Below are 16,229 nucleotides of genomic sequence, written 5' to 3' on the forward strand. Positions count from 1 at the left end.
TTTTTTATTTTTTAATATTTTTAATATTAATATATTATTTTTTATTTATTAAAATAAGACATTAATTTTTTTATATTTTTAAAAATGTTATTCTTAATTTGACTTTTGAAATTAAAATTAATATAAATATAAATGACAATATTTATGACTTACTTGTATTTCTCACTTTATTAAAATAAAACTTTTTGTTTTTTTTTTCTTTAAAAGAAGTAATTGCTATAAAATATAACAACTGTTTATATATTTGTTTCTTAAAAATAAACATAACTTCAACCTAATTGTACGATTCAATTAGTTTTGGAATTCTCCTTCAGAGGGCGGAATGACAAATAATATATACAGACAATGGAGAAAGCGGACGAATATTTATTCTTTCCTCTATTTAATTATATACTAGTTAATTTTAAAGGAATATTATTAATATTAATATGTATTTTAGATAAAATTTAAAAGCTCAATTACAATCGTGACGTAATGAAGTCTGGAGGTGAATTGGCGGGAATTTTGATGCACGTGTATAAAATTGTTTATTTACTGAAACTTGAGTGCTTCTATATTTAAAAATTTTTCTATATTAGAGAAAACGTTAGAGAAATATAAGTACAAGTCTAATATATTTTAGTGTAATATATAGTATATACTATAATATATGCTTATAAAATGTACATTATATATTATATATACTGTATACTGTATATGTTATAATATGCAATAATGTAATGTATTGTAAATATAAGAGTCTGCTTAATAATAATTCAAAATATGCTTAAATATTTTTTTTATTTTCAAGTTTTGCATTAAAATAAGGGTGTTTATATATTATTAAAACAATATAACAAAATAAAGAGATATGCTACTATAATATATTATAGTAACATTTTATACTTGGATTTATATGAATTAATAAGAATTTGAATTATCTTTAACTTTTAAATCAGGAGAAAAAATGTTTATAATTAAAATGATATTAAAAATATAATGATAAACATTTTCAAACTTGCTTTAGTATTGTTTTGAGAGTAAATAAATAAATAAGCCAAAGGGACCATCCATTAATTACATTTACAGTTTTTGAGTTACTTCTGACCCTTCTCTGTTGTGTATATCAATTGTACACAAAGAAGGGAGGGAGAAGCTTCCTTTAATTACTTGTACTGTACAATAGTTCATGAAACCTCCTGAATTGAAGAAATGATAAAAAATTTGTACATATATTTTCTAAATGATATTTTATTCACATGATTAGTAAATAGGTTTATAAGAACAAATTCATATTCCACTAATACCATTAAAAAATCCATGTAGGCACTATCTTAATCTTCTTTCCCATTGTGTACAATGATGTACTTTTTACAACTTCCTTTCCCTTAAAACTCTACATCTAATTAATGGATAACCCCAAATCAAAATTACTTTTACTCTAAAATTTTTAGTTATTGTATTGATTTAGCATTTTTACTATAAATTATTTTTAGTAAAAGTTTGGGTCTTCATTCTGTAAAAATTTTGGTATGCTTTGTTTATATTACTGATGAAGATGTGTTTTCTATAAATCTATCTTGAGATGATTTTTGATCCAGTGCAGCATAATAAATCACAACCATTAAGAATAAAGAAATAAATATATTTTTCTAATAGCATATTTTGCTAAAAATAACGATGAGTGAAATATAGTAAAAATCATCACAAGATAGATTTATAGAAAACACATCTTCAACAGTAATATAAACATAAAGCATACCATACCAATAAATAAAGATATATATTTGATATAATATATAAAAATATTATATCAAATATATATCTTTATTTATTTCACTGCCTGTTAACATTCATACTTAATTTGATTAAAATGCAGCAAGTGATATCATTAGCTGATAAGTAAAATTCATTTTATTATGAAATATATTTTTGAAAATTTATAATTTAATAATATAAAATATAAGAAAAAATTAGAAAACAAGAGAGAAAGAAAAGTTTAGTTAAGAAATCAGCTTAAAATGGAATAATTTATAACATAAACAAATTTTTTTTGATTCTGATGAAACCGTGTTGTTGTTATTAAGCTGTTTCTTTGCAGACACACTAAGGTGACATATATCAACACTTGGCAACTTATTGACTATTTATTCAGTTGGGACGCCTTTTACATTACGCGTTTCGGGCATTGGCCCCTCTTCAGCCAACTTGTATCTTTTCTTGATAATGAACTGTACACATGTTTTCCTTTTCTTTTGGTCGATAACTGCCGTTTCTATATTAACAATTTCGTTTGATTCTGATGAAACCGTGTTGTTGTTATTAAGCTGTTTCTTTGCAGACACACTAAGGTGACATATATCAACACTTGGCAACTTATTGACTATTTATTCAGTTGGGACGCCTTTTACATTACGCGTTTCGGGCATTGGCCCCTCTTCAGCCAACTAGACATAAAAAATAAAACATAAGAAAATTTGTACAAAAATACGCGAGTAGATAAACTGTTTTTTTAAAAAAATTTTTTAAAAACATACCATAAAACACAAACCACTATTGTACAGATGTCGAACAGGATGGACAATTTCATATTTCATATACAACTTGGATAACAAACAAGGTCGACGATAATCATTGGAGAACAAACAGGGTCGTAGATAGCAGCTTGACTACTGGGCTTTTAANCAACTTCTATTATATACAGAAATCGGTTCAAAAAATCAGCTCAAGTAAATATGTAAATTAGTTTGCCAAATAGCGTAGTTACGGGAATTGCACACAGGAGCGGTTTAACCAAAAGCTACAACTTAAATCGTATGTCTTTATGAATTGTAAGTAATACAAATAATAATTACTAGTTTGTACAATTAATGTAATTGCTTTAAGTATGTTCTATGTAAATTGGCAGTTTGGATAATATTGCTAAGATGACTTTGTGAAATTTTGTTCGGAAAGAAAGGGCGACAACTAATATCGAATGAATTTCGGTGTAATATGCGAATATCAACCACAGAAAGCCATATTTAAAAGCCCAGTAGTCAAGCTGCTATCTACGACCCTGTTTGTTCTCCAATGATTATCGTCGACCTTGTTTGTTATCCAAGTTGTATATGAAATATGAAATTGTCCATCCTGTTCGACATCTGTACAATAGTGGTTTGTGTTTTATGTTGGCTGAAGAGGGGCCAATGCCCGAAACGCGTCCAACTGAATAAATAGTCAATAAGTTGCCAAGTGTTGATATATGTCACCTTAGTGTGTCTGCAAAGAAACAAAGAAAAAAATAAACAAATTTTATTGAATTTACACCATATGTTGCTTTGTAGAAAAAATTTCAAATAATTTGTAATTATAATTTCAATAATTTTATTTATAAATTATTAAAGATAAAATTTATTTATTATTAATAATTTTTTTCTCTTTTTTAGTTCATGCAGCAACAAGCAGCGATCATGGCTGCAGCAGCACAAGGGAGTTATTTGAATCCTATGACTGCATTAGCCATTGCCCAGTTACCCCAAATGACTGCTGTCCCAAATGGTTTAGCCAACCCAACCATAACCCCCACTTCAGGTAGGTATTGATATATAAATATGTTATAATAAACACAAAATTTATGAAATTACCATATTGACATGTTACAAAACATGTGTACACTATTCAAACTTCAATCAAATATTAATTATTCATATACATACTACACATAAACATTTTATACTGTCTATATAATATATATATTCACACATAAACATTAACAGAATGATATATATATATACATTAACAGAATGATATATATATATATATTGTTATAATACTTCATATTATAATATAAAGAATAAACAATGTAAAATTTTGGACTTTTTAATTAAATAAAATCTCAAATATAATTTAAAAATTTATTTAGTAAAATTAAATTTAATTTTAATATAAATTAACATTTGTAAACATTACAGACATGATAAATTAAATAAATTTTATTATGTTAAAATTTATTTAATTTACTAGAATTAAAAAGGAGTAATTTTTTCATGAAGTCTAGATTAATAAATTTTAAGCAAATTTTTTGTTAATATTTACAATGAAACAATGTTCAAAAATACTAAATTATCAAAAAACTAAAAGGTTTTGATTGTTTTAAATTGATCTTTTTCAAATTTCAAATAAATAGAGTTAATTTCTATTATAAAAGTAAAAGTTTAGATCTAGTGATTTTTAACCCAACATTGATTTTAAAAATTACTGGATCTAAACTTTTACTTTTGGAATGTTAAAGTGAAGAAATTTCTTCAGTTGCACAGTTTTTAATTAATTTAAGATTTACAAAAAGAAATTTAAATTATTCCATTTACAAAAATAAAAATTTAAGTAAAAATTACAACAAAATGTTGCCAAGATAATTATATACAGTATTACAAATTAAATTTTGAGCCATTCTTCCTATTTATGCCATTTAGAAACAATAAACAGCTACAATAGAAAGGTTTTTATTTCAATTTTTTAATATTTGATTTTATGGATAGTGAAATCTTACTACTGTAATTAGATTTAGTAAGTTCTTGATACGTTTTTATCAAAATTTAATTTTTTTACTTTTATTTATTGTATTTTCTAAATACAACTGTGTATGACAATTCCTTATTAACCATTCATATATGATGTTATTTGCATTCATCTATCATGAAACATCATCATTAACATGAATGAAAATAATTAGTTACACTTATTTTATGGATTTTTATATAAATACACAAATTTAAACTTTTAACTATATAAAAATCTTGTATAAATACAAGTTTAGATAAGTTTTATATCTTTGTAATGATATAAGACTTTTTTTAATTTCCAAAACATAAAAACAAATTAGAAAAAAAATGATTTGTGCAAACTTTGCTCAAGAGCATCAAATTACTTTTTATTATTGAATAAATACTAAATACTAAACTGTAGTTTTTATAAATTTTTATTAAATTACATTTTTTTGTAACAATCAATAAATGTTTTAGTCATTACTAATTATTAACTTGAGGTTATTAATTTATATTATTTCTAGAACAAATTTGTAAATAATAGAAATTAATAATCAGTTTTTATTTTGATTTATATGAAATAAATCAAAATAAAAACTCATTATTAATTAAATTAAAAATTAAAAGTAGTAACAATTTAAAATTCATTATCTTCAAATATTTTATACAGTTTTAAACATTTCAAATATTTCAAAACAGTTTTATACAGTGTTATACAGTCTAACAATACAGTTTTAAACATTTCAAAGTTTCAAATATTTTATACAGTTTAAGTAAAAATTAAAAATAGTCTCAATTAAAAATTCATTATCTTCAAATATTTTATACAGTTTTAAACACTTCAATTATAAAATTTTTTATTCTTTACATTATTTGATTTAGAATTTTCTGTATTTCACTTTCTTTGGAGTGTATGTGATGTCATTTGACATTGTGTATGAATTAGATAATTTAAATAAGATTTGTTATTAAATAATTTATATGAATTCAATAATTAGATTGATTGTAGTGAAAAAATTAGATTGATTGATTGTATGCTTATATGAAATATATATGTTTATATTCCATATATAAACATGTATTATATATGTAAATAGAAAAAGTCCACAAACTTCATAAATTAAAATGGATATAATTTAATAACTTGAAGTAATTGATTAGGATCAAAATATATAATTTAGATTTAATTTTTTGATGTAGATTGAATTTTCTGTATAACCTATATACAACAGATTTTATTTCATTTCTATAAAAATTATCCCAAATTTATTCTGAAAAGTGTTAAACAATAATGGAATAGGTTGTTTAAAATATATTTTTGAAGTTCTTATAAAAGTCATATTTTTTATTTTTACTTTGTCATGTTACTTTGTAATCATTGCTAAAAAGAATTGTTATAAAAGATCTCTTTTCCTGTGTAATTAGGGATTATGTTAGAACCATTTGCTAGAAAATTGTTGTATTTGTAATATTTTATTACTTATTATTTATGAATGATCTTTACAAAACTTAGTGATTAGAATTTGTTATTCAGAATTTTATTCCATAAAAAATTAAAATATTTATCTAGAAATTTAAAATTGTCTTAAAGTCCAAAAAGAATCAAAAATCTACATGTATAAATAACATATGTTTTTTATTCAGAATGAGGATTATATGATAGTGAGTAAATGACTTACAGCTAGTTTTATTACTATTCATTTTATGATTATATTTAAAAATTAATTACTTTTCATCTTACAGTAATTTTTGATTATNTTTGACCTTTAGAATTGCTAATAAAAATGTAGGAACTTTGAGAATTTGATATTCAATATTTTACATATATAATGTATCAGTGATAAATATCTATGTTTCTAACATAAAAATAATTTTTTTAACCACTTCATAATAGGAAATAAGAATCAAATAACTGATGATGATAATATTTTTCAGACAATAAACAAAATTGCTTATAATAATCTATAAATTTCAGTAAAATACATTATTATTGAGTGTAAAATCTGATTAATTATCTGTATTATTTCTCTAAAATATTTTTACCAACAATTTTATTTACTTAAACTTATATTATCTACAAATGGGAAATATAATGTTTAGACTGTTGTATAAAATTTAATTTTGATGTAATGTTAAAATTTCATGAGACATTAACTTATTTTCACTTATTTCAGTAAAGAATGAAAATTTCTGTTTATTGTATTAAAGTTTAATCTATATTTGTACAATGTTAATCATTCAGTTACATTAGATAAAAGATTTTCATAAGTATTAAGAAACTTCTTCACTATAGGCAGCTTTTAATATAATTTGAAAAGATCTTTGTTTATTAAAGCTATAGATTTAAATTTTGTACTTTGTAACACCGTATTATCACGGCATGCCGGTCTATCCGGGAAGACCATGAAATCAGATATTTCCGTATGGTAAAAGCCGGCATGCTTGTTAAATTAAGTGAGGTTATACATCCCTCTCTAGAAGGCGCATTAAAAAAAATGAACGAATTTTTATTCTAAAACTGCGAAACTGTCATCATTAGATCAAAAATTACGATTATAGTGAATTCTCGATTTATCGTTCCCGTATCAATCATTTTCCCGCATCTATCGTTTTTTTTTTTCAGTCCCAAAGCGCTTTTTCACGTAATCTTCTATACCGACATACAACGTCTTAGATTTATTAGTAATGGCGAATGCCCAGTTGTTGTTTACCATATAAGTAATGCATTTTTACACAATATAGAATTTTTCTGATTTGCGCTATCTCCGATATACGTACCAATACATTAGGTTTTCTTACCAGAAGAAAACAGAACAAATTACAGTATTCTTAACAGTTTTTTAAAACGTAGAATAAACACACGTTCGAACGCAAATGCGATATAGTTTTGTATTACAGAAAGCCGTTCATATAAGCGTATCATCGGAAAATACACGTTTCATATGAGATAAACAATAAAACATCGACGGCATAAATTTCTCGTGTCAATCGTTTTCCCGCATCAGTCGTTTTTTCCTCCAAGTCCCGCCAAAAACGATAGATCGAGAATCCACTGTATATGTTTAATTTCCTCATTTTGTCTTCTTTCTAACGACGTAAAATATTTGTAAAATTCCGAAAGTGCTGTTTTTAATGTGTATTTTATTGTTATTTGATTCAAAAACGCAAAAATAAACAAATTAAATTTAAGAAACTCCCCATAAATTATCTCGGCTTACACCGATTAACATCGGATTTGTGTGAATTTTGAGAGGAAGGTGTTATTTTTAAGGCCAGGGTAGATGGTCAGTGTAGCCCACACACTGACTAACTACTACTACTAATGTCAATAAGACGTTAATTGTTTTATTGTCTTGTAAACGAAAACTCTCTTCCTGATTTTCAGTCAGTCAAATTACAATGTTATTATTTTATTGTACTCGGAAAAATGTTTTCTTTAACATTTAATTAACAACTAGTTTTGTTAGATCTGATTAATTTTATATTTTAGTCGCAGTTTATGGTCTCCCCCGTTTTTGTGCGGCATGCGGGTCATCCCGCGAAAACACGGTAACATTTTTCTGCATTTCAGTTTGTATTATAATGCATCTCTTTTTATAGGATTTATCTTAATTTAACCTGCACTGTACAAAATTAATTTTATTAAAATAAAATTAAATGATAATATTTTTAATCAAGTTGCAATAAACAACATAGTAAAAACAGTTCTTTCTAATAATAAAATTAATTCAGATTAATATTTTAAATATTTTTAAATGATAAAAAGAAATGATATATGAATATTATAATTTATATTTTCATTGAAAAAACAGAAAGAAAGAATATTTCTTATGAATATACTATATAATATGAGATTGTATATCATTATATATCTGTAAGTTTTTTTAATATAATGATACATTACAAAAAAATCATTTTAAGAATTTTTACATTTGCTGCATATTCTGTTATTTAATGCAATATTTATATCTATAAAATTTTTTAATCTATAAATATCAATATTTATAAGTGTAAAATAATTTTTTGGGGTTATTTTTTATGGAAAAAAATAAATAAATTTAAGTTTACTTCATAAGTTCTGTTTTTTAAGGTTCCAAATTAAAGCAAACTTCTTAACCCTGTATCATACACATTTATTTTTACAAGATCCTGCACACATGTGCATTTTGTACATAGACTTACTTTTTGAGTAATTTAGTGTAGAATATACAAATTTATTAAAACAGTTATCTTATGAAGCTAAAAGTAATTAAAAATTATATACAGTCCCACATTACACACTTTTTTTTGCAAATATCTATTTGTTATAAAGCACAAAAGTACTAAAAAATATGAATAGAACAATAAGATACACATTTTATAAAATTATAATTCAAGCAAATTTTGCTTTTATTATACTTTTAATACTAAAAAGATATTTTAATTACAATCACTTTCTGTATTATGATTATCAATTATTATATATATATGTATTATTTTAGCATGAGACTTATAAAATAATTATACCCTGCTACATCTTATTGTTGTGTTACTACTTGTTTTTGCTCCCTAAATGTGGCACTATTTTATTTTTTATTTACATTAGACATTGAATTTTTCTTTCTTGCATTTTCTAGAAATGCAAGAAAGAAATCTGAAGAAATGCTTTTTTATTTGCACTCTTTTTTGTAAATGTTGGTTTAATTTATGTGACTTGTAATAAAAAGATCATACAATGACATAAAAAAATTCATCAGAAACACTAAACAAATAACATTACACATGAATATAATGCAAAAGAAATTTATTCACCTGACTACACACAATGTGTATTTTGTACATAAATCTAGATAAGTTATGGAAAAACATGTTCATGAACTATAAATTATGCTAATGGGAACTATCAAAATTTAAAGTGTTTGTTGTTGATATTTTGATACAGTACTACTAAAAGTAACAGTTTGGAAAAGCAATTTAAAGCATTATTGCAAAATTAAAAAGTAAAACATGTGTATAAAATGGTTACACATAAGCATGTGTGATAGAGTGTTAAATCAAAAAATAGTTAAAAGTTTTCTTTACCTTTAACAAATCTACTATTTAGTAAATTAAAATGAAAAAATGTAATTATGAATATAAGAGAATAAGTAGTATACAAAAAAGAATTGACAGCAAGGTTTCAGTTTGATAAGTGTTCATTTTTGAATTTAGCTTATTATTATCAGATTATGTATGGTACATTACTATTTTAGAAAGTAATTTCTTAAAAGTTTATATTCAATATCTTTGTTATGTTATTCTTGAAGAAAATCAAGTTTTGGATTGAAAATCATTGATGAATATGAACAATTATATGTTATATTAAATTTCCAATTTACAATATTATTTGAAATTAAATAATAAAGCTTTTATTATTTAATTAGCAAAATTATTTGTTTATAATCTCAATTACATAATTCAATAGTATCAAAACCTCTCAGATTTTGAGAATATGTTATGATATTAAATCAGATTTTAATAGATTAGATGTTTTCATACCTTAAACTAATATCATGTGTTAAATAATTTTATATTACAATATTAATTTATGTTTTATTTAGAGCATAACTTATTTAATATATCAAAATTGATGTCATATTTATATTCAAATATAATGCCAATTCTGAATCTTCACAAAGCTGGTTATAGACTATAAAATAACAACACAAAATCTTCAAAAATACCAGCACAAAAATATATTTAAATAATGCCAATTATTTAATTTTTATTTATTAGATACTTTAATCTAATAGTATTAAAACAGACATCTTAATTTGTTTTATTTTATTTATTTGTATAATTAAAAGAAAAAGTTTCTTCTTTGCTTATTACTTTGTTATTTATTCAACCATTTGCATGAAATTACTACAAATTTAATATTTTAAATTTATCAAATTTTTAGTATAATGCAATATGTTTATATTATTTTTAAAATATTTATCAGAACAAATTGGAATTATAATATATTTGAAGTCTTTCAATAGAATGTAAGAATGTATAATCCAAATATTTATTTTGGATATTTTAATTTTTTTTAACATTAATTGAAAATCTGTACATAGACTGCAATAATGCACATTTGTAGATATTCAAATGTGAAACTTTTCTAAAAATCTTTATACTTCAGTAGAAAATTGCCTTATTCATAGATTAATGATTCATGTTTTCATCTGTTTTTTACTTTATATTAATTTGATGCTTTCTGTATTGTAAATTCCAACAACACAAGTTTAAATAAATCTTTATAGTTTAAAACTTAAAACATAAAAGAAAATTTTTCTAAATAGAATAGAATTAATTAGATGTTTACTATATATTATATAAAGTTTAGTAAAAAATTTCATATATATACTATCCTCTTCCTTTAAGATGTCTATTTTTAATATTAGATTAAATATTTTTAAGAAAAATCTGATCTCCAAAATAGATTTATAAAAAAATGCAAGAAAATACAATACTTGTTAATAATGGATTTGAAAAAGAGAAATAATAAAGTTAATTGGGCTGCAATTTGAAAAGAATTGTAAAAATAAATATATAAATTCCCACTGTCGTCCATCTGTTCATCTATTCGTCAGTTTGTCCATCTGTCTTTCCTTAATCTCAAGAATGGAATTAAGTAGATGAAATCTGAGATCAGATATGGAAACCTTATGGGCAGGATACTCCGATTAACTATATATTGAACTTTCAGCTTGCACCGGAAGTCATGTTATTTCAATTGAAAAGTTTTCCCCTGAAAGCAGTTAATAGATGATCAGCACAACTCTATTGTTAAAGGAAAAGTATGATGTACAGGGCAAGCCACTACTAATTTGAGATGGAGAGCATATATTTTAAATGAAATAAATTAAAAATATGATTAAAAATTGCAGCCTGGCATTGTGATGATGTCACAATTAATAATTGCTTGTCAATTTTATGTTTATTTTAAAATTTATTTTTTCATTTATTTTGTAAAGTTACTTATTTATATTAAAAAATATAAATAACTGATTTTAAATTAAAGGTTATTTGTATTTATAATCTGTATTTTTCTATATACAAGTACTTGATATATTTGCAAAGAAAATATTTTACATTTATTCAAAATTTTATATTTAGTATTAATTCATTTTTAAAAAAGAAGATATTACAAGTAATTAAAGATCTAAAGCAGTATGTTCACAAACTACACTGCTAATTATGGACAATCCAATCAATTTAATATAGATAGTTAAATTGCCATTTTTTAAACAAAATTATTAATTATAAATTTAATTTATTTTATTTTATCTTCTTTTATTTAAATGTATATGTTAGGAAAATGATAGTCTATTTATTACATTCAAGAAAACATTTTATCTATTATTTCTATATTTGTTGTTTATAATATAGGATATAGAAAAACAAAATAAATATTTCATTGAATGCTGAATAAAAAGAGATAAATATAGTATCTTATTAATTAATATTGAAATTTGCAAAAATGCATAAGTATTCAAAAAGTATTCATCGTTTTAGAATTTTACAAAGTAAATTTTCATAGAATTAAAATCTGCTTTTATTTTATTTCTATTGAATATTCTTTTTAAAATAGGACAATATTCTTTTTTGTAATATTATCAAATTATTTTTCTCATAATTATTTAATAACTGATGTATGGTCATTATATTATTTCATGTTTGTATTAAACATTGACATCCAATATCAAAACTTAAAACTGTTTGTTAACATGTTTTTATCAATTTTGTTTTTGAACTTACACAGTTAAAATTTTTACTATTGTGTTGCTTGAATGTTTTTACAACATGATTTGATTATATTCATTTATTCTAATTTCAGTCAGATCATTAAATATTTAAATCAACTATTATGAATATATCAATATATATAGAAGATTAAATATTCTTGCAAAATCAGAACATAAATATAATGCTTAAAGAATATTTAAAAATATATTTGTTCAAAAATTTCTGAAATATGCTTCAAATTCAAAAATTGCATTTGCAAAAGAATAATAATTTATTCTTTTCAAAAATCTTTGGTTACACAGCAAAAACTTTAATTTTGATGATATGAATTATTAATTACTTATATGTATATATAAAATTTTTACTATTGGGAATAATCTGTTTATTTTATTTACAATAAGAAACAATATTTTCTCAATAACTTTTCAAAACTTTTAATTGAATTTAAATGTTTCCAAAATATATAAATTTTATTTTCAGTATTAATATGTTTGAAGAAAAAACAATAGAGAGTAAAGTTAAACTTTTAAATTATAAAAATTATTCTAAATATGCAAGCACAGTTCTTGAAACATACTGTTACAATAAAAATAAAATAATTAATGTTTGAAAATGGATAATCAATAATATCAGAAATTATATATATAAAAACACAAAACTAAATAATATTAAAAATTAAATTTGTCTGATGCTATCATTACATATAGATATAGTTCTGTTACTAAAAATATACTGTAAAATATGCAGTATGATTTGATTCAATAGAATTGAGAGCAATCATAAGAAATATAAAGAAATCTTTTCATAAGAAATATAAAGCATTATGTTATACTATTATAGTAAATACTGTATTAATATGTAAAATTCTTATAAATCGTTATAAGTTTAAAATATTTAAGCAAAATTATTTAAATAATCATATAATTTAGTATCATTGAAATAATAAATAATGAATAATTATATATTTTTAAAGTTCTTTTCAATGAAATAATATACTGTACAATAATTTAATAGTACATACATATATCATAGTAATGGGCATAAGGAATAAGTTTGTGCATAAATGTAAAAACTTATACATGTCCATATAAAAATATTCTTCAGAAAGAAAAAGTTTTTGTTTTGTTATATTTTACTTATTTATTTTTAAGTTTTGGTAAGGAGGGGTAAATGTCATCTTATATACCTGCTTGAGTACACCTGTGCAATAATTGTTGAAAATCAAAAGATGGCATTCTTGATATACAATATTTTACATGTTTTTGTGTTTTCCATTTATATTTATTTAAGTAATACTTTAACATGTTTAATTGTATAAAAATATTTTTATATTTTTAAGTTGAATATAAAAGTATAGTCTCTGGAAATATTAATAGTCTTCATTTGACCTTTAGAATTGCTAATAAAAATGTAGGAACTTTGAGAATTTGATATTCAATATTTTACATATATAATGTATCAGTGATAAATATCTATGTTTCTATAACTTTCTTAGAATGTAGAGAATATATTATTTCTTTTAATTATTTTGCCTTCTGTGAATTGAGATTTTCCTACTGGAGATTTTTTTATTGTTATATTTTATTTTAATTCAAGTTTCTCATTTTAATTTTTCAAAATCTTAATTACAAAACTCTAATTTTCAGATAATAAGATATTTGAGTAAATCTGTGCTATAAAGAAAAAACTGAGAAGAGATAATAAGAGCATAATGGAGATCAATAAATGGCATGAAATGTAGAAATGCAAATTAACATTTTTCAATAATATGTAGCATAAAATATCTGATTAAAAGTGCAATGTTATTTTATCATTTGTTTATTCAAATAAATTTTTAACATTTATAAGTACTTTCATCGTTTAACAATAAAGACTTTTAATTAAGTACTAAACAAACATTTACAATATGAAACTGAAAACAAGAATTCAAACTTTAAAAAAGTCATTTAACATAGATTGAAGAAATATACAGACATTAACACTATTTGCAACATTTTGTTTATTTCATAAGAAGGATCATTAATGAATTAGTATACAATATTTTCATTATTTTTTAATATTTCATCATGCTTACTTTTTACTTTTTTTTTGTTATTAATCTCTATTATAATTCTTGCATCTTATAAAATATATAGTATTCATTTAATATTTTTTGTGAAAACTTTGTAATTTGAATGTTTTGTTTTTAAGCTTTTAAATTTTCTTTATTGAAGTTTGCCATTGGTTATATCTATATTAAAAATTCATCCTTATGTATTGAGATTTCACAGACCTCAGAAGCTCTATTTACTTGCAAGTGTTCATATTGTTAGCAAGTATTCTCTACAATAGAAGACAAGGGACTGTGATTAATCTTATATGTGTACTAGATATGTGTTAGTATATTTTTGAATTGTAGAATAATTTCCACATACTTACATTTTTACTTTTTATGTATAATGCTAAACTAAGAAACATAAAATATTTTAAAAAAGTAATGAAACTTGACCCCCATACAAGTAGCTAGTAGCTGCTAAGTTTTGATATTATCAAATTCTACATTAAGAACTTCAGTAATGCTGAATAAATATCTACTTAATGCATTTATAGCATTTATAACAATTAAGCATTTATAGTCTAATTGTAGTAAATTAAAAAAATATTATACTGGAAGGATTTACTGGACAAAAATTAGAGTGCATTTAACAGTTTACAGAAAAGCTATGAAATCTAAACATGAAGTTTTCCTAGTAATATATAGATCTAAATGAAGGTATCCTTCATATAATACAGTAGTTACGTTCTAAAAAAGTGCCATATTATGCTAATCCGTACTGTACAAAACAGAGGACTAATACAAAACATGAGATTAGGTTCCATAAGTTAACAAAAGTATATTATTTTTTTTTTTGTTACTAAGAGAAATATGTATATTAAAGCAATGAATAATTAACTAACAATCACAATTAAAATTACTGTATTAATGCATATTAATTTTAGTTAAACAAAAACATTTTTCTTTTTACAAAGTATTGTCATCTTCTGAGCCTTTTTGTTGATCTTGATCAGAAATATCAGCAATGTCTTCATTTTTTTTTTACCATAAAAATGTTTTATGTATAACAAAATGAAAAGTAAAAACATGTTATTAATAGAAAATTTGTTCTAGCAGTTTGCTTGAGTGGTTTAATCAAGAACTGGGCAATTTATTTTCCAGAATTTGTGTTTGAATACTGAATTGTTTCAGTACCGCGATATCGCCATATTTTGTTTGTCATTTTTATGAATGTTACTTACCTAATGTTAAAAAGATTTTAATAACATTTACCTAAAAATGTTTAAATAAACTTTACTAAATACAAAGATTAATCTATAAAAACAAAGCACAATGCCAGTCTTAAAAACTAAAATCTGAAAGCAATGACAACAACATCTGATTAATAGGAAAGCTAGGATAAGGAAGACATAAATTGCACTATCAGTTTTCATGAAAGTAAACCTGTGAAAGGCACAAACCAATTGAAAATTTCAATATTTTAGAATCTCTGGGCAAATTTAAGAGTTGAATAAAAAAAATATTGAACAACAGAGTTTGAACTTAAAAGTTGTGAAATTTTGTACAGAGGATTTCTCAAATTCTCAAACTGTGTTGTATGAGGGATACCAGTATTCTTATGGTTTAATGTGTTAAACATAAATATAAATACAATTCTTTATTGCATTTGTTTTGATAAACATGCAGAAATTTTTATTATTGCTTTTCTATGCAATTAATTTTTCTAAATTTTTCTTATTGTTTTATTTGTTTATTATAATTATTTATTTCATACGATTGATTTATTTATATTTTTTTATTTTATTGTGTTTTTGTTTTTGAAATACTCCAACTTTGCAACTTTATATCAGAAAAAATATGTCCTTAGACCCATCAGAATTCTAGAGGTTCTCAAATTACATGTATCAGTATTTGAAATTCTCAATTTAAAAAGAAAT

At 22.8% G+C, this 16,229-nt stretch overlaps 1 protein-coding gene across 4 annotated transcripts in view; it reads left to right on the forward strand.

Annotated features, from left to right (window-relative positions):
* Positions 1-16,229, forward strand: part of LOC111635382 (CUGBP Elav-like family member 4) — a 140,578-nt gene that overhangs the window by 19,086 nt on the left and 105,263 nt on the right. For all 4 annotated transcript variants that reach the window (XR_002758363.1, XR_002758364.1, XR_002758362.1 and 1 more), the window contains exon 4: positions 3,408-3,552. Coding sequence is in view for 1 of the 4 variants with exons in the window: in XM_023380336.1 (XP_023236104.1) it covers positions 3,408-3,552 (145 nt within the window). In the remaining 3 variants the exon portion in view is untranslated. The remainder of the gene's footprint in view (positions 1-3,407; positions 3,553-16,229) is intronic.

The sequence above is a fragment of the Centruroides sculpturatus genome, unplaced genomic scaffold (assembly GCF_000671375.1).
Source record: "Centruroides sculpturatus isolate CEXI.00-Female unplaced genomic scaffold, Cexi_2.0 scaffold955, whole genome shotgun sequence".
In the NCBI taxonomy this organism is placed as follows: domain Eukaryota; kingdom Metazoa; phylum Arthropoda; class Arachnida; order Scorpiones; family Buthidae; genus Centruroides; species Centruroides sculpturatus.